This window comes from Camellia sinensis, chromosome 1, assembly GCF_055761805.1.
Source record: "Camellia sinensis isolate YWXY chromosome 1, ASM5576180v1, whole genome shotgun sequence".
NCBI lineage: Eukaryota > Viridiplantae > Streptophyta > Magnoliopsida > Ericales > Theaceae > Camellia > Camellia sinensis.
This window is the reverse complement of record NC_138961.1, coordinates 185,359,304-185,378,145: the sequence shown is the minus strand read 5'-3', so window position 1 is coordinate 185,378,145 and position 18,842 is coordinate 185,359,304. Positions and strand designations below refer to the sequence as shown.

General features: G+C 29.7%; 2 protein-coding genes across 2 annotated transcripts; both read left to right on the top strand.

The window, feature by feature from the left end:
- The first annotated feature begins 1,350 nt into the window (after positions 1–1,350).
- Positions 1,351–5,577, top strand: LOC114256953 (Photosystem II reaction center PsbP family protein). The gene is made up of 4 exons (XM_028196657.2): positions 1,351–1,732; positions 2,062–2,217; positions 4,171–4,506; positions 5,257–5,577. The coding sequence occupies exons 1-3, from the start codon at positions 1,409–1,411 to the stop codon at positions 4,429–4,431; spliced, it is 741 nt and encodes a 246-aa protein (XP_028052458.1). The 5' UTR covers positions 1,351–1,408; the 3' UTR covers positions 4,432–4,506; positions 5,257–5,577.
- Positions 5,578–14,277: 8,700 nt separating this feature from the next.
- Positions 14,278–18,835, top strand: LOC114256970 (amino-acid permease BAT1 homolog). The gene is made up of 7 exons (XM_028196672.2): positions 14,278–14,699; positions 14,875–15,057; positions 15,806–15,925; positions 16,075–16,266; positions 16,706–17,011; positions 17,766–17,948; positions 18,249–18,835. Exons 1-7 carry the CDS (start codon positions 14,616–14,618, stop codon positions 18,738–18,740), a joined length of 1,560 nt encoding a protein of 519 aa, XP_028052473.2. The 5' UTR covers positions 14,278–14,615; the 3' UTR covers positions 18,741–18,835.
- The last annotated feature ends 7 nt before the right edge of the window (positions 18,836–18,842 follow it).

Sequence of the window (18,842 nt, the reverse complement as noted above, 5' to 3'; positions counted from 1 at the left end):
ATAACATCATAAATTTATTTCAATTAATAATTTTGATAATTTTATTATTACATAGGAAAACAGTTAAAATTTTCATTTTTTAGCTAATTCTGTTAAATAAAAAATTTCAAATAAAGAAATATTTATAATTTTTCAAACTACATATATAGAACAATCCATATTTTAAGCAAACATCAAAAAATGTAGTATGTAATTTGCTCTTATTTTAATTAGTTGTACATGCACTCTTATACATTATGTACAAACAATTAAAATTTTTTAGGATTGAATTTCTTTCATGTTGGGATCTCAATATGAGAAAGGAGCTCGTAAGGCCCACCACGAGTCTCATTTTGATAATTCGAAACTTCATTTTGTAGCTTTTAATGTATATTATTTATGAAAAAATTTAGTGTGATCTGGTAATCGTAATCTTTTCATTTTATCGCATTTGTTCTTAAAAAATTGAATAGTCAATTTCAAAAATATATTTATGGTTCATTTTTTCAAAGACAAATGCGATAAAATTAAATATAAAAAAAAAGTTATGATTATTAGATAGAAGTAATTTTTTATAAATAATATACATTGAGGATCCTTAAAAATAAACGATTCAGATTATTAAAACGGAACCCATGATGACCTATATAGATCCCTTAAATTCTCTCATGATGAGAAAAGCTCCATCCATCTTGAAACACCCATTTTTGAAAGGGGCAGCTAGTAATAATTAGGAAGCATGTTCATCAAACTAGTTATTTTTAATTTTTTTTTTCATTATTTTTTTTAGTTAAAATAATGAGTAAATTGCCCAATTTCAATTCCATCAATCTAATTATCAAATTTAGTTTTGGTGGTTTTTACCCAGCAAATAGCTATTTGACTAGTCAAACATCAAAGATATATTATTTTTTTATTTTTAGTTACTTGTGTTAAGCGTATAAAAGATAATTTTAAATAAAAAAAATATTTAAATAATTTAAGAAAAAAAAAGATTTTATAATCTTGAGTTTTTTAATTTTGTTAATTGAAATTTTAAATTATTTATTTATTTTTTATCAAAATTATTTGTCTATTTTTGTTTAATAAAATTGATAAAAAAAATTTATTTTAGTTATTAAACTCAACAAAAATAGGTTTTTTTTAAACATTTTATATATATATATACATTGAGTTTAAGGTTTTAAATACTATTTTTTTTATTAATTTTAATTAATGAAAATAGAAAAATAATTTAAATTAAAAAATCAAAAAATTAATATTTAAATTAATAAAATTTAAAATTTATTTTATTACAATTGTCAAACTATAAATTTTATTTTTATATATATAAAATTGTCTAAAAAAATTAAATAAGTAAAAAAAATGGGCATATATGATTTAGGATTAGGTCTAGCCTCCTCTGGTGTTATCATCAAATTCAGCAATAATGGCTGTGTCGGGTGTTTGCTTATTCCCCTTAGCCACACCAACAACAACACAGAGGCCTCGCCCAAGTCTCCTCTTCTTCTCTGCATACACATCCTCTTCTTATTCCCACAAATTCACAAGAGAATCAAAAGACACTCCTAAAGATTACCCCTCAATCTGTTTGGGAAAGAGAATGCTCAGCCTCTCCATTGTAGCACTTGTCTTTGCTTCATCACCAATAACCACCAGCATTTCTATAGCCATGGCTGAAGATCTTCAGCTTCAAAGATACACTGATTCGAAAGAGGGTTTCACTCTCCTCACACCCCCTTCTTGGATTAAGGTCTTTCTCCCTCTGATCTATCTCTCTTTGTGTGTGTGTGTGTGTGTGTGTATGTGTACATATATTTATGTAATTACATAAACATGGGATGCCACTATAAATTTATTTAATTTATCTCAGCATACAATTGTTGTCAAAAATGATTTATCTTGATTGGGACACAAGGTTTAGTTTAGTTTGGTTTGATTTGGTTTATATGCATGTGTACTTGTGTTTGGGTTTGTGGGTATCTTTTGAAAATTGTTTAATATGGGTATTAAGGTTGACATCCAGTTTGTTTCTTATTTTTCTGAAGGTAAATGTGGTTAGCCTTTTGGATGATTAATTAGGTTGATAAAGCAGGGGCAACTGTTCTGTTTGAGGAGCCAAACAAAGGAGCTAACAATGTTGGTGTTGTGGTTAACCCTGTTCGTCTTACCAAACTTGAAGAATTTGGGAGTCCTCAATTTGTTGCAGATAAGCTTGTTCAAGCTGAAAGGCGCAAGGTAACCCGGTTGCTTTGCTTCTGTTTGCTCCGCCGACCATCCTGAATAGAACTGATTAAATAAAGAAACAATTTGAATTATGTACTAAAGGGAAAAAGCAAACAATTTAGGGGGATTAATGAAAATCACATGTAGATGTACATATATGATTTCATTATTTTGTGTAATATGGATGTGATGTATGAAGAGTCCCATGTATATGTTCTTTACTGATCTTAATCAATGTAAACTGATTTAGAGCCGCGAAGACACTTTAGAGTTTCGCCCTCTTAGCAAGACCAAAATAAATTATGTCGAATCAAGTTTTACTGTTGTAAGTTATAAGGAGGGAGGGGTTTGAAATTGAAGAAACAGTAAAGACTTAAGCATTTGTCTTTGGGCTTTTCAAAAAATCTTCAAGGAGTGTTGTGTCGACATTCAGGTGGAATGTAAAATAGGCAACATTGATGAGTGCAGATAAAGAAGCTAGTCCAGGATTGTAGGTCTAGTTGGCAACTTGAAATATAGCAACATTAATATGTAAAACAATGGAATTAGTAGATACTAGCTACTATGATTAAAAGATAATGTCATTAGAAGCATGGTACATATAGCATGCTTACAAGTAACTAAGTGGTGGGTGAGAAAACAAGATTAATAGAATAAAGAATTAGCTATACCGATAAGATAGACACAATAAATGGTCTAGAAATAATTGTAGATTTACCATCTTAAAGATAATTGAGTAACCATTGTGACAAAATGAGACAAAATAAAGCTAATTAGACTTAGAGAAAATATGATTAACTTGATTAGTGCCTGCGCACCCTAAATATGGTCAGATGAACATGCTAAAAGGCAATTTTGGGATCAAATAGATGAGCTAATTAATGCAAGAGGTACTCTTTCCCCCATCCTCTCCCTCACTACTCCAACTGGGCCACCCATAGAAACAAACTCAGATTCCCCCACCTCCAACCCCATCAAATCCATTCCACCTTCTTGAACCAACAAAGAGTTGTCCGTCTCATCCAAGACCAAACACTACCACCCCTAAACCTTGTGTTAGCTCCATGAGCCCCTCTCATTCTTTATAAGCCCTATAGTTGCCCAGTATATGCATTCTTAGCTCAATACCCTTCTTACGCTAATGTAAGCCCTTACACATTACCACCATGGCAAAAGCATTATCCTTCCCTTCCCCATCATATTCCAACCGTGCATCCCCTTTGGAAGTCCTACATATAAGATCAAGAATGATGAGAAACCACATTGTAATTTTATAATGCAAAATACTAACTTTTAAGAATTGTGTATTAATTTAAGCCAGTAGTTAGTTTACTTTTTAAATTTTCAAATATTTATTTTCAATATCAATTCTAATGTGTTTCTATTACGATAACAGAACAATTCACAATTTGTCTGCGTTTTTCCTTTTTACACCAGTCAAAAATGTTATATGTAAATTTATTTGCTTATTTATTTATTGATATTTAATTATATTGTTGTCATCTTCTCTCGTTAGCCCTTATTTTCAATGTATTTATAGAGGACATGCATGATACAATGAGGATACGTCAATTTTACAAATTCTAATACTTCTACTTACTATATTCTTCTTATCAAAGTACTAAGCAAAGTATTGAAAAAATATTCTTATATGTATCCTCGCAATTATATTATATCATAATGCTGTGCAAGAAATGCTACAATTCTAATTCGTAAAAATAAGTATCCGATACATATCCGTAAGTATCCAAGGAGTATTGATATCCGATATGGATACAATATGGATACGTCTCCCTTTTAGAAGTATATATGCTTCATACTGTATGATATTGGATTCAGCAATCTGCAGCTGTTCTTTTCTTTTTTTTTAATTAAGAATAAAAATAATAACAAAAAGCTATATATAAATTTTGTGTGTGCAAGTTCTAAGTTGTTTTCCGTATTCATGAGTTTCACTTTGTACAGGAAAGTACAAAGGACGCTGAGGTAATTGCAGTTTCAGAGAGATCAGGCAAGGGAGGCCTACGAGTGTATGAGTTTGAGTACAAAGTTGATAGCACCAGAGGAGGGCTAAAAAGGATATTTTCAGCTGCATTTGTGGCCTCTAAGAAGCTCTACATCCTTAATATTGCCCACTCTGACAAACCAGAGAGTCCTCTGGACATGAATAGAAGAAAGATACTGGAACAAGTTCTTCATTCCTTTGATGCTGCGCCTTCAACATGAATGAACATCACTGTTCATTCTTTTGTCACAATGATTTCATTCTTTACACTTCTGCTCTAGTGTTCAAAGCCAAAGGTACCACTCACTTATCCTATTTCTAATTTATCTCGACGGGCAGGGTATCAAATGGTTACCCTTTGTGCCTAGGTTAGGCTTCCCTTTGGAATATAGATGAATCCATTGTGTGTTTCTGTGTCATTTGATTTCATAAGTTTATTGGTTGGCATGGATTTTTAAGACATGATTGTGAACTATTCTTAGAAAGAAATATTCTACTTGCGTTTATGGGATTTGCCTATACAGGTCACTGATCTTGTGATGCTGGACTGCCGACAAAATGTAAAAGAAAAGAACGGCCACACCAAACGAAAATAAGAGAAACCCTTTCTGATTTCAATATCCAAAATTCAGTAACCATAGTCTGAGTGTTGCATAATTGCCTATTTATAGGCATCCAAGAGAATCCTAATTAAAAGTTATCAAAGATAAAACAATACAATGTTTAAATCCTAATTGATATCCTAATCTTCAATTCTTTCCTCATCCAACACTTTGTCTATCATCATCATTTTCTTGTCAACCATGATAGCAATTTATATGTATATTATTTATTTTTTATTTTTTTTTGTAAGTAGCCATGATGAGATTGAATCTTAGCTTTGTGTGCCTGTGCGGGGCATGTGTGACCACACTATACATTGTGAGCAAATGGATAGAGACAACATAAGATTTATACTTAGCAGAACTTGTGTAGATCATGAGTTGTCATCCATTGAAGAATTATTATTTTTGGCATCTGATCTTACTGAATCATCTTCTTTCCAGGTGCTAATGCTTGAGCATGGTAAATGACATCGGTGTCTTTGCATGGTAAATAATGAATGAATGTTCGCATTCTTGTCAATGTTAGATTCATTAGTACGATGAGGATCCTTCCTATGATTCTCTAACTTGATACGTTATTTTGTTCAATATTGAAATGGGAAATACCCAAATAAGTAGAGAGGGATTTGTATATCCGATGAAATTGTATTGGACAATTCAATTTGCTTTTTGTTTTTTGGCCCATCCAAAATACAGTTTTGGACGGCTATTTTAGTGTGTGCTTGATTTCCATCTATATGCTTGAAGTAGTCAGTTTAATCATTTTTTTGTCTGCTTTACCCTTTTCTTGGTGATTTTCTATTGAAAGACGCTTCTCATTTTATATTTGTTATGGGCGCTTGCAAGACATATTGCATGGGTTTTGTTTTTTTTTTTTAATGGAAACTAAGCTATTGACCTTTTTATTTGGATCTTTCAAGAGTTTGGTGGTGGTAGAATTTCCTGTGTTTTATATTTAAGCCATGATTGTGGGCGGCATGATATGCCTAATTGGTCAAATTTCAAAGAAATACTACTTGCTCAGCGTCTGGAAGTAGTCAGTGGCGTAATCAAAAATTCAGTGAAGAGGGGCACAAATTACTGATAATATTAATTATATAATAAATAATAATAAGATATTACTAAATTTAAATATTAAGAGTTCATTTGGATAAATATGAATTTTAAATTAAAGGATTTGAGATTAAATTTTATATAAATATTGGAGAATAACTATTTTATAGGTGGATTGGAAAATTAAAAAAGAAGATAAGTTGAGATAGAAATGATATATTTTAATAGAAAATTTTTATAAAACATATCCCCAAAATATCTATTATATGTCGCAATTATGATTTTCATAGTTTTTAGTTATAACACATTATAGTGTTAGATATAATTTAGTTATAATTTCTTGTGATTGTTATTTTGGTTTTGATTATATATCAAGTAATAGTTAGTTATGACTCATTCTGATATTAGTTGTGAACTATTGTAATTTTTTTATTTATTTTTTATTTTTTATAATTGAAGATGTGTTGCTTGATTATAATTTATATAGTGGTTATTTTAGTTATGAATGGAAAGAAACATATGGAGGATAAACTCTACATATCAAATGTAACTAACAATCTAATAAATTACATATCTTTATTAAAATTAATTATGTTTGCATGTCTATAATGATAGATATCACCATTATATTGAAATTTTTATAGATAATAATAAGACTTATCATAGTCTCTTTATTTTTAATCAAAATAACTGTCATTGTTCTCATAATTTTAAAAATGTCACTGACATTTTACTTTAAATAATATTTTTATAATTTTTTTATTTAAAATATTTTCTTTATGTTTAAAAAAAAAATCCTAAAACTCAGGGTGGCACGTGACCTCCTAGGCCTTATGTACCTCCGCCACGGGAAGTACTCAACACTTTCTTTTACTTTCAAATTTAATATCACATCATATATATAGTAGTGTTTTTTTCATACTTTGGTAGCACATTATAAAGGTTTTTTATTTTTATTTTTAAGAGAGCAATATTAACATGTATTTTCTTAATTACATATAGAATTCTAAATAAATCAAAATCTAATTTAAATTATATTAACTCTATCTATTTTATATGGATTCTATTTGACAAATATTTATTTTTCATATATTTTTCATGATAAATTGAGATAATTTGCAAACTCAATATCAATTTTGCATTTTATGTTTTTCTTCTTAATTCTTCCAAGGGTATTAGGATTTTTTTTTTCTAATGTTAAATTGCCTCCTTTTTTTTCAAAAAGTGCATAACAATGATACTTTCGAGGAACCTCAAAGTTTGGATTTATTGCTGGAGATAATTTTTCAATTGTTGAACAGTAATTTCTTTAATATTTTGACATCATATTTCAGACGATTAATCATTTCACACAATGAGATATATCTATCGTTTGGATGTTTTTATTATTTTTTCTTTTTGGAATTTAGATGTTATGTGATTCTTTTTTAGTTAGTCGTTGTTCAATTTCATTTATATAATTGGTAATTTAATTTAATTAAGAGTATTTATTTTATCAACTTATAATTTAATATATATATCACATAAAATCATTATATGACAATTTAGCAAAAACAAATTTGTATTTAAATTTTTTAATAAATGATATACAATTTCTATTTCTATATAATTTTATTTTCCAAATGAATATAAAAGAAAATTAAATAGTTAGAATTACTTTTAATTTTATATTACTAATTTTTTTTTTTCTAATTTAACTATTACTTTATTAAAAATGAGTATTTATTTTACTATTTTATAATTTAACATATATCATACAAAATTATTATATGATAATTACACTTATATAATACGATGTAATTAAAATTATCAAAATATACAAATAATTTAACTAAAATTAATACATATAGGGTAAATTGCACTTACCTCCCTTGAAATTTTTGACAAATACAGAGACATGCCTTGTAATTTCAATAATTACAGTAATCTTCTCTACTTTACCTGACAATGCCAAGTTTTTCCCATTTTTTATCGTCGTTTACACACTTCATAGAACCTGCTAATGTCATCAAAACTAAACACTAAAATGCCTATAATGCCCCTCAAGTGTCCTCAACTCATCTATATATACAATACCAAATGTTTGCTCATCATCCACCTAGACGTTCGGACGGTCGTTCAGTCGAACTTCCAGAACAGTGCTCTTTTTAATTTTTTTTATTTTTTTTTACAATTGTAACCTTTTATTTAAAAACACAACAACAGGTAGGTTATCCATAACTATCAAAATTTATCTTAAAATTTATTCTTATTTATTTATTTTATAGTAGGGCGAATTATACGAAAAGTTCCTATAGCTTGGAGCTCGTGTCATTTTGATCCTTGACTTTTTAATTGTGGTACATTTAATCCTAAATTTTAAATCTTATTCTAAATAAGGACAATTAAAGATACTATTACTTAATTTCAAGAGTAAAATCTTCAAATGGATAAAATATAAACTAATTTGACAAAAATAAATGTCAAAAAAATATTTAAAATTTTTAAAAATTATTTCTACCCACCAAAAATAAAATTATGTAAAATTGATAAATCTTTTAGACATTTATTTATTTTACTAATTTAATTTTTATTATATGTTTGGATGATAATCATGTAATGTATAGTTGTTAAGTTTTTAATGTGTAATCAATATATTTAATATATGAAATATCTTTAGTTTTGGATTTTTTGATTTAATGGATTGGTTTAATAATGATATCAAAGTTGTCGTCATATTTGAGTTTTGGAAAAACAGAAACTAATTTAATAAAAAAAAAATAACCACCCATTACATGATTATCATCCAAACATATAATAAAAATTAATTTAGTAAAAACATAAATGTCTAACAGATTTATCAATTTTACATAATTTTATCTTTGGTGGGTAAAAATAATTTTTAAAAATTCAATAATATTTTTTTGACATTTATTTTTGTCAAATTAGTTTATATTTTATCAAATTGACGATTTTGCCCTTGAAAAATCCAATGGTATCTTCAATTGTCCTTATTTGGAACAAAATTCAAAATTTAGGATCAAATGTATTATAATTGAAAAGTCATGAACCAATATGACACAAACTCTAAACTATAGGAACTGTTAATGTAATTCACCCTTTATAGTGTTACATCAATCAAAATTTTAGTTTATAATGATGTGAACACTAGAAACGTAAACAATTAAGGCCTCGTTTGGGAACATGCTAATTTAGTAACTTTTTGGCTATTTGGCTAAAATATGAGCTAAAAAAACCTAGTATGTTTGTGATGACTTTTTGACTTTTTACGAAAAGATGTACAAAAAGTAGAGAGAAAAGAGAATCTTTGACTTTTTGGTATGGGTTGTTGGCTTTTTGGCTAATTTACTAACTTTTTGACTTTTTAGCTAAAAATGAGGGTTCCCAAACGAGGCCTAAGTAACCAAACAATAACAAAGAAGCATGTTTGGTTCTCTTTTAGAATCATAATTTCAATTAAAAAATTTCAAAAATCATTTCAAAACTCATAACCCAATACATAACTCAAAACTACTCAAAACTCAATTCAAAAATTATTTTCAAAACTCATAACCAAAAATACAACTCAAAACTCAATTTAAAACTCTTTTTTAAACTCAATTTTAAATTCTATTTTAAAAGAAAAAAAAATTAAATATTTTATTATTTTATTTTTTAAAATTATTTTTAGAATCACGATTTGAGTGTGGAGCTATATTTTGAGTTGAGTTTTGAAAAGAGAAAATTTGTATGTTATAAGTTTTGAAAAAAGTTGAGTTGTATTTTGAAATTTTTTGGATTTATTTTTTTAGGGTAAATATTTTATATTTTAAATATTTATTTATTTTAATGTACACTATATTTCATACATTTATGTGCTATATTTTTTAAAAAATATTTAAAAAATTTAAATTTTTTTAATTTTAAATATTAACTTTTTATTTTAAATATTTTTATTTTTTAAAATATTTTATTTTATTTTATAAATATATTTTTAAATATTTTAATTTTTTTTTGTTATGTGTTTGGTTACTATTTAAGTGTAGAGTTTTGAAAATAGTATGGAGTTTCGAGTAATGTGTTTGGTTATGAGGTTTGAAAATAATTTTTGAATTGAGTTTTGAGTTATGTGTTTAATTATGATTTGAGCGTGAAGTTGTGTTTTAAGTTTAAAATATTAAAATTTAAAAAATTAAAATATTTACAAAATAAACTAAATTATTGAAAATAAAAAAAATAACAATTATTTAAATAAAAAATATATATTTAAAATAAAAAATAAAAATTTCTTAAACATTTTTTAATATTTTAAAAAATTGAATCCAAAAAAGCAGGGGCAATAAGAGTAATAAATCCTAAAAAATAATACATGATTTAATTACTGTATAACGTAAACAAAGGGGAGAATGGTATTATCGTCTTTTTGTGCTCAAAATGAAGGGTGAGAAACACCATTTGTTCTAATTTGACGGAATGAGAGAATCTAGACAATGTCAGTTAAAGTATGGGAGGTTTGTGTAATTGTTCAAACCACAAGACCAGGGCCGGCCCTGAGATTTGTGGGGCCTAAGGTGAATTATGAAAATGGGGCCCCTCTAATATATTTTTTTTTAATAAAAAATTTATGATTAAAATGATAAGTATTCACAAATTTTTTATTTAAGTATACTTGCACATATAATCATTAAAATTATAAACTAAAATTTACTTTCATATATTTAGTGAACAATGTTGTATATTGTATATATGGTTTGCGCTGGCCCAAACACTTTATTTGTTTTTTTTTTTTGTTTTTTATATATTTTTATTTTAATAAATATGGGCCAAACCACATAAATATGGACTAAACCAACCATGGGCCCAATAAAACATTTTGGGACCTTTAAATTGATCCTAAAACAAAAACAAAAACAAAAAAAGAAAAGAAAGGAAAAGAAAAAAGGTTGAGCCTATAACAATTTATTAAATTTGGGGGCCCTTTTTTTGGGCCAAAATTGTGGGGCCAAAGGCACAAGCCTTATTGGCTTTAGGCCAAGGCCGCCCTGCACATGTCTCTATATTTGTCAAAAAACTCATGGGAGATGAGTGTAATTTATCCATATATATAAGTATTCAAGTAATAATTTTATAGAATATTATCAAAATAAATAATTAAAATCATACTTTAATTTTAATTTAATTTAATTTTAAATTAAAATTAAAATTATTCTTTTATAACACACATTATACCATTAAATATTTTTTAAAAAATAATATATATATTATACGGATCGAGTGCTAGTTTAAATTTATTTTATTATTTAGAAGTGGATATGATTGATTATTATTTATTTATTTATTTGTAATTCTTGGGCATAAATAAATACAACAATGATAGAGAATTATAATTTTGGAGTTTTAAAAAAAGCTTTAATAATATAACCAAAATAAAATAAAATAAAATAAAATAAAGATACACACATTACGTCACATATAGATATCACTTTTTACCACATCATTAGAAATTCTTTTAGAATTTCAAAGGGCTATTTTGAAAAGATTGTTATAATCAACTTTTTAATAAAAAGTTACTTATAGTAATTTTTTTGTAAAAGAAGAAATAGATTATAATATAAGAAGTGGATTATAACCCATCTCTCAAAATAGGTCAAAATTAGAGTTGTAATTTATGGTGGTGTGGTGTCACTTATTGCTTGAAAGTCAAAGTCAAAATCTTGGAAGAATCAAAATATAGTTATGTGTTTGATTAGTTAACGTGTAGAGAGATACACGTCCCTCCAACTTGTCTTTGCATGAATATCTCTAATTTCAATCAACATGGACAAATGAGTATAGGACAACTTTTTAAAAATAATCACATATTTATAATATAAAAAAATTATGTCCTTAATAATTAAAATTTTATCACTAATTTAAATTTTTTTTTTTATTTCTTCATGAATATAAAGCATTGGTGTTGGAAGGTTGTGATGTACTGGATCATCTCTACTTCCTTATTATTGAAGCCTTTGACTTATCTTGAACCATATCTAAACCCTTTATTAATTTTTTCATTTAATTTGATTCTAGTTTGAATAAGAAAAATTTAATTTGATATGAATTATTTCAATTTTTTTATAGATTTTTTTTATTTTAAATTTCACTTTTTTTATCAAATTTGACGAAAAAAATCACCTTTAATACTTCATCTTTTTTATTCTTTATCAAATTCAAATTTTATGAAAAAAAATTACTCTTGATTTGATGAACATTTGATAAAAGAATTGAAAATAATTTTTTGAGTACTATTTATTTTAGTAATTTTTTGACTTTTTACGAAAAAATGTATAAAAAAATAGAAAAAGTGATGCAACAACTTATAATAACTTTTTGACTTGTTGACTAAAATTAAAAATTGCCAAACGTGGCCTTAAATTTGATAAAAGAAAATGTGAAAGATTAGAGCTGTTTTTAAGAAGCAACATTTAATATATATATATATATATATATATATATATATATATATATTTTAGGTAATAAGCAAAGTTAAACAACAGAAAAAAAGAAAAGAAAAGAGAGGGTTAATCCCTCTCATACACAATTCCAACCATATCAGCCACTAAAATGGGCCTTAACAAAATAGGGGGGGGTCTTCATAGATCTTCAAATCTTCCACCTGGTTTTCCCCCATATGAGCAAGGGCATCTGCGCACTGATTGACTTCTCGAAAAATGTGTTTGATAATACAGTCCATACGAGAAGTAAGGAATTTAATATCTTCCACAAAAGCACGGTAAGAGCAGTTTGGATGAGCTCCTTCATTGATGAGGTTGGCAGCATCTTGACAGTCTGTTTCAATTATCACATTTCTCCAACCTTTTTCATGAATGATGGTTGTTCCACGATAAATAGCCCATATTTCTGCTTCGAGGCTTGTTGCTACATCCAACTTTCCAGAGTATCCTAAAATCCAAAAACTTTTTGCATCTCTAAAGATTCCTCCCAAAACTAGCTTTTTCCAAACTTTCCTTGGCACATCCATCAGCATTTAGCTTGATATTACCTGTAAGAGGAGGCAACCAATTGATTAGTTTAATTCTTTGATGATCATGGATCCAAGAGAAGGCCTCATGGATCTCTTGAGTATACTGGAACACTGGGCGTAAGCTGTCACTAATGCGAACATCACAATTATCAAAAACAATTTTATTTCTACCTTTCCAAATGAACCAAAGGGTGACAGTGAATCATATGTTCCAGTTGATACTTGCAAGTTTAGTTTTATCACAAAGATTAAAAGAAAGCCAAGCATCCAGAGGCTTATCAATGCCATCCCTAATCCATCGATCATTTTTCAAATTTTTCCACAACTCCCTTGAGTAATAGCAATCTCTAAAGAGGTGGCTCATGCTTTCCCCATTAGAATGGCATCTAGGACAAAGATCGTTGCTGTCAAAACCTCTGCTGACTCTGAGTTGGTTTGTGAGGAGTCTACCATGCATAACAAACCATAAGAAGCCTTTGAATTTTTGAGGAATTTTTAATTTCCAAATCCAATTCCAACAAAAGTTATGATCTTCAACATTAAAGATGAGGTCATAAGCAGATTTGGAAGAAAATCTACCTTGGGGAGAACCTGTCCAGTGGGGTTTATCAGGAAAAGTCACAAATTGGGGAAGTTTGACTTTATGGATGTTAGCAATATCAATAGGTAAACGGTGACAAGCAATCGGGTTCAAATTCCAGTCCCCCTCCTCATTGATGATAGAGTTGACAGTGTTATGAGTGGTAGTGTGAGGGCCAAGTGAAGTATTAGCTAAAGGTTGGGTTCTGCACCACCAGTCATTCCAAAGAGAAGCTTTATTACCATCTCCAATAGTCCATTTATATATATTTACAACTATAAGTTTTACAAAAGTTCTTATAAAAATGATGTGTTGATGGTATTTTTAAAATTATTATCTTTAATAGTGAATGTTTTAATTTGAAATATAAAAATAAAAATCATAAACAACCACATCATTCTTCTATATGAAAATTATGTGTAAAAATTTTCATTGGAAGAAATTACATCAAATTAATATTTAGAAGCTCAATGACCAACCTAAGAAAACCTACAATAAAAAATAAACTAATTTTTTTTGCCCTTGTTATATATAGGTTGCTTTTCAAATTTAATTTTATGTATATGTGAAATTTTTTTAACAGTCGTGCATCACAAATATATGTTTTTGGGTGTTCCCATCCACAATTTCCAAACTTGCATTTGAATGAAATCGTGTATATAAGTTGCACGACTACAAATGTGAAAGGGGAAATTACTATTTAGGATAGATTTTGAAAAATTATTACACATAAAAAATTTAATAATTTTAATTATTAATATTTATGATGTTTACCACCATCTTGTAATTTTCCAGTGTGAAATTGGAGATGATAATTTTCCAATGTGAAATTGGACATGATTCAAAGTAGCCGTTTCCACATATTTAGTTGAAGGAGACTTGTTAACGAAAATTCAAACTTCGGCTAATGAGCAAAATAATACATATATCACCTAGTTTTTCAACACAAATCTCCACTTTTAAGACACAAACCAATTCTATATCTGTATAAACACATGAACGAGTCAACTCTTTCTTTCCACCTCTCTCTCTCTCAAAACCCATTTCCATATGAGTGGTTGAATTCCATTTTGAGTTGGGTTTTCATTTTGAAATCTTGATTTCTTTGGGTTGGGGAAATCAAGAACAACAAGAAGGACAAGAAACAAAAACCCATCAGAAATCATGTCCATCCAAGCTGAGGAAATGGATTCAGGGGAGAAACGGCTCAATGAACTTGGATACAAGCAAGAACTCAGAAGAGAGATGGTGAAAGACATCCCAAAAATCCTCACTTTGTTAACTTTTCTTCATGATTTCAATCAGTGATCTTGTTTCCTCTTCTTTCTCTAGTTCCCCTTTATGCTTTCTTTGATTGGTTTACAATATTTTTTGCTTCTTTGTATAATTGTATGGTCTTAATTTCATTGATTTGTTTGTGCAGACTCTGTTCAAGACCCTAGCAATATCATTTTCAACAATGACACTTTTCACTGGAATCACACCTCTGTATGGTTCAAGTCTGCAATATGCAGGACCAGCAACTCTTGTTTGGGGATGGGTTGTGGTTTCTTTTTTCACTTGGTTTGTTGGTATTGCTATGGCTGAAATCTGCTCCTCTTTCCCTGTAAGTCCATTCATCATTAGCATTGATGCACGTGTAAAATATGTATCAAATTGTGTGAAAAAAATGCATAGAAATGTGTAAAAGTACATTGGAAATACGTAAACTATTTTGGCACTATTTCCGTCTTAGAGTAAAGTCATTAAACTGTTATTAGTATGACCCTTCTCTATTTATTTAGTTCTTTCAATTGTGGTTTGATCACATATCACTTTAGTTCACATGGAATGGATTAATTGAAAGTGCAATAAGCAAACAATCAACTTTTTATTGCATGTCTTGTAAAAACTGTGCAATGAAGTAAGAATACTTGGAGAAATAGGCTTTTAGCAACAGTTAAAACCATGAATGTTTTCTAAAAATTGAGTAGCTTGCTATGTTATTTTTTCCAGAAGGATGAATAACCACTAAAAGAGTCTGAATACTGATCATTCATCGTTTTTTTTTTTTCAAAAGTAAATTTATGGTGAACTAATCCAATTAATTTTTTATTTTTATTTTTTATAAATGAAATTGTGAGAAAAAGCAACATAGTTCGCTTTTCTGTTGCTGTGGTGCATTACAGTGAAATCTTTGGCTACTATCCCAAGTTTTGCACATGCATGGACATGTTTTCCACTGTCAACAAACATTGAGAATGCCAATTTTCAGTGAGAAAAATCATTCTATATTTCGTATTGTAAAAAGGTCTTGAGAAAGCCTACTTAGCATGCTTTGTTTTGAAAATTTTGTCTAACTTCAAAATCTACAGACAACCGGTTCTCTTTACTTCTGGGCTGCCCATTTAGCAGGCCCCAAATGGGGACCATTCTCATCGTGGTGCTGTGCTTGGCTTGAGACAATAGGCCTGATTGCAGGCATAGGAACACAGGTACTTCCTCTACTCTCAAGGTATAACACGAGTCTATGAACACAGAAACCAAATACAAAATCAAACACAGAAAACACAGGATGAACATAATTTTACATGAGTTGTTGGTTTCTGTGTTTCTAACCCTTTTACTATTGATGGTTTTGTAGGCATATGCAGGGTCTCAGACTTTGCAAAGTATCATTCTATTATGCACTGGGACTAACAAAGATGGAGGGTACTTAGCCCCAAAATGGTTGTTCTTATGTATGTATGTGGGTCTTACTGTCATTTGGGCATTCCTCAACACATTTGCATTAGAAGTCATTGCTTTTATTGATATCATTTCAATATGGTGGCAGGTATGCTGTTTTTTGCTCTCTACCTTGCTTTCAAGTTTCAAATGTTTCTTTTTCAATTGCTTCACCCCCCCATGCTGTAGAATCACTTTGGCTGAGTTTGGCTACAATGGAAGTGGTCGAAGATGCAAGAAGGATAAAATTTTGAAAAATTTCCCACATTTGTTTAGCATGAGAATGATGGAAAATACAAGAAAGTTAAATTTCTTATACAACCCCATCTCAACATGGTAACTTGATTTTAGAAAAGTGAGTTTCAGAATACTTGGAGGCTAGATCGGACTAGGGTTCTAAGTTTCCAAGAAATAGAAACACACATTAGTTTCAAATTAGCAACTATAACAAAACATGGATTTAATCCAAACTAACTCCAACTTTGGCTGTGACTTTTGGTTCCAAATCTGTGGAAAAAAAACACTTAATTGACTCGAGTTTTTGGCAGGTTATTGGAGGAACGGTCATAGTTATTATGCTTCCACTAGTGGCAACGACAAGACAATCTGCTTCCTATGTTTTCACTTCTTTCGAACTGGCAACAGAATCAACCGGAATATCAAACAAAGTTTACGCAGCAATTCTGGCTCTGCTTGTCAGTCAGTATTCGCTATACGGATATGATGCTGCAGCACATCTAACTGAAGAAACAAAAGGCGCAGACAAGAATGGCCCGATTGCAATTCTTTCTAGCATCGGGATCATTTCCATATTCGGATGGGCTTATATTTTGGCCCTCACTTTCAGCATTAAGGTAACCATTTAAGATTAATCATCTTTGCTTTTCTTGGGATATTTGGAAGCATCTTGAGGTGGAGTTTGGCAATTGGTTTTTTAGGTTTTTTTCGTTTTTTTTTCTTTTTACTTGTTTGCTATTTTAGAATCTAAAAAAACTGATGCGTTTGGTAATTGCTAAAAAAGTTGCTTTTTATGTTATTGGAAAACTTTATTTTATTTTTTTTAAAAGCTTTTTTAGCTCAAGACAAATAGGCTTTTCCTTTTTGAATTGTTTAGCTAAAAAGCAGATGTTTTTTAGCCATGCCAAAGAGGAAGAAAAATAAATTGTATTTGATACAAAGTAACTTTCGCAGGTAAGAGTCGCTTTTAACCAATTTTGGATCCACGAAAACTAGGACTACGGACACCACTCATATCCCTATCTCTTAAAGCCCTAGCAAACTTCTGATCCATCACTTGTTTGCCAATTGAAGTAAGCCTTGTATGATCTCAAACAAGCAAGAAAATCCCTATATATGTCATCAGTAAAAGCCTAAAGACCCTGCAATCTTTCTAAAGCACTAACGCATCCCTTATTGACTAAAATTTTCACGCAACACCTTGAAGTCAGAGAGCATGTTTATTGTGAGGTCCAAAACAATTAGATAGAAATTAGAATGCTAGTGGCTATTAGTGCAACTCACTATTGAAATGCATTCCAAACACTTAATTTGACGTGGACTAGTTAAATTTTGGTTTATGTGATTACAAATTTACAATTCCTCATTCAGGATCCGAGCTACCTGTATGATACATCAAATGAAACTGCCGGGACATTTGTACCAGCTCAAATACTCTATGATGCGTTCTATGGGAGATATCATAGTTCTACCGGAGCAATCATTTTACTCTTTGTCATCTGGGGCTCGTTCTTCTTTGGTGGGCTTTCAATCACTACTAGTGCAGCCAGAGTGGTAAGCAAAGTACCATATCTTTTTCTTTTTAATTTAGCATTTTGGGTAGCATATGCTTTTGAATCACATTTCAAACCATTTTGAAACATGAAAAAGTCTATGGGCACAAAAAGAACCAGACACATAATGTACAGATGTGAATCAAAATGTGAAATTCTTTGTCCTATTTTGTGAAATTCTTTCTGTGCATGTAGCGCAACTGTTGAAGCATTGCACAATTTAAAAACTATGCATGCGTTCGTGTCTCTTTACGTGCCATTGGTGATTAAGTGTTTGTGTGTGATCATTGGCATGATTCAGGTGTATGCTCTATCAAGAGATAATGGAATTCCATTTTCATCTATATGGCGAAAAGTGCACCCAAAACACAAAGTTCCCTCAAATGCAGTGTGGCTTTGCGCAGCCATCTGCATTCTGCTCGGGCTCCCCATCTTGAAAGTCAATGTAGTCTTCACTGCCATAACTTCCATATGCACGATCGGTTGGGTTGGTGGTTACGCTGTTCCAATCTTTGCAAGATTGATAATGGCAGAGAAGAACTTCAATGCCGGACCATTTTATTTGGGCAAAGCGAGAAGGCCTATTTGCTTGATAGCCTTCTTATGGATTTGTTATACTTGTTCAGTTTTCCTTCTTCCAACATTCTATCCGATTACATGGAACACTTTCAATTATGCACCTGTTGCATTAGGTGTTGGCCTAGCCCTCATAATGCTTTGGTGGGTGATAGATGCCCGAAAATGGTTTAAGGGTCCAGTTAGGAACATTGATGCTCAAAATGGGAAAGTCTAACTTTCACAGCTCATGTATTATTTTTGATGTTGATTTTATATTGGCAAACATTATTTGCCTGAAGATTTAGTAGAATGATACAACATTGTCAATCATCACTTG

Coding starts and splice junctions, on each gene's coding strand:
- LOC114256953 (XM_028196657.2), top strand. CDS start 1,409: ATGGCTGTGTCGGGTGTTTGCTTATTCCCCTTAGCCACACCAACAACA. Junction 1,733..2,061: donor CACCCCCTTCTTGGATTAAG/GTCTTTCTCCCT, acceptor ATGATTAATTAG/GTTGATAAAGCAGGGGCAAC. Junction 2,218..4,170: donor TTCAAGCTGAAAGGCGCAAG/GTAACCCGGTTG, acceptor CACTTTGTACAG/GAAAGTACAAAGGACGCTGA.
- LOC114256970 (XM_028196672.2), top strand. CDS start 14,616: ATGTCCATCCAAGCTGAGGAAATGGATTCAGGGGAGAAACGGCTCAAT. Junction 17,012..17,765: donor CCCTCACTTTCAGCATTAAG/GTAACCATTTAA, acceptor TTCCTCATTCAG/GATCCGAGCTACCTGTATGA. Junction 17,949..18,248: donor CTACTAGTGCAGCCAGAGTG/GTAAGCAAAGTA, acceptor GGCATGATTCAG/GTGTATGCTCTATCAAGAGA.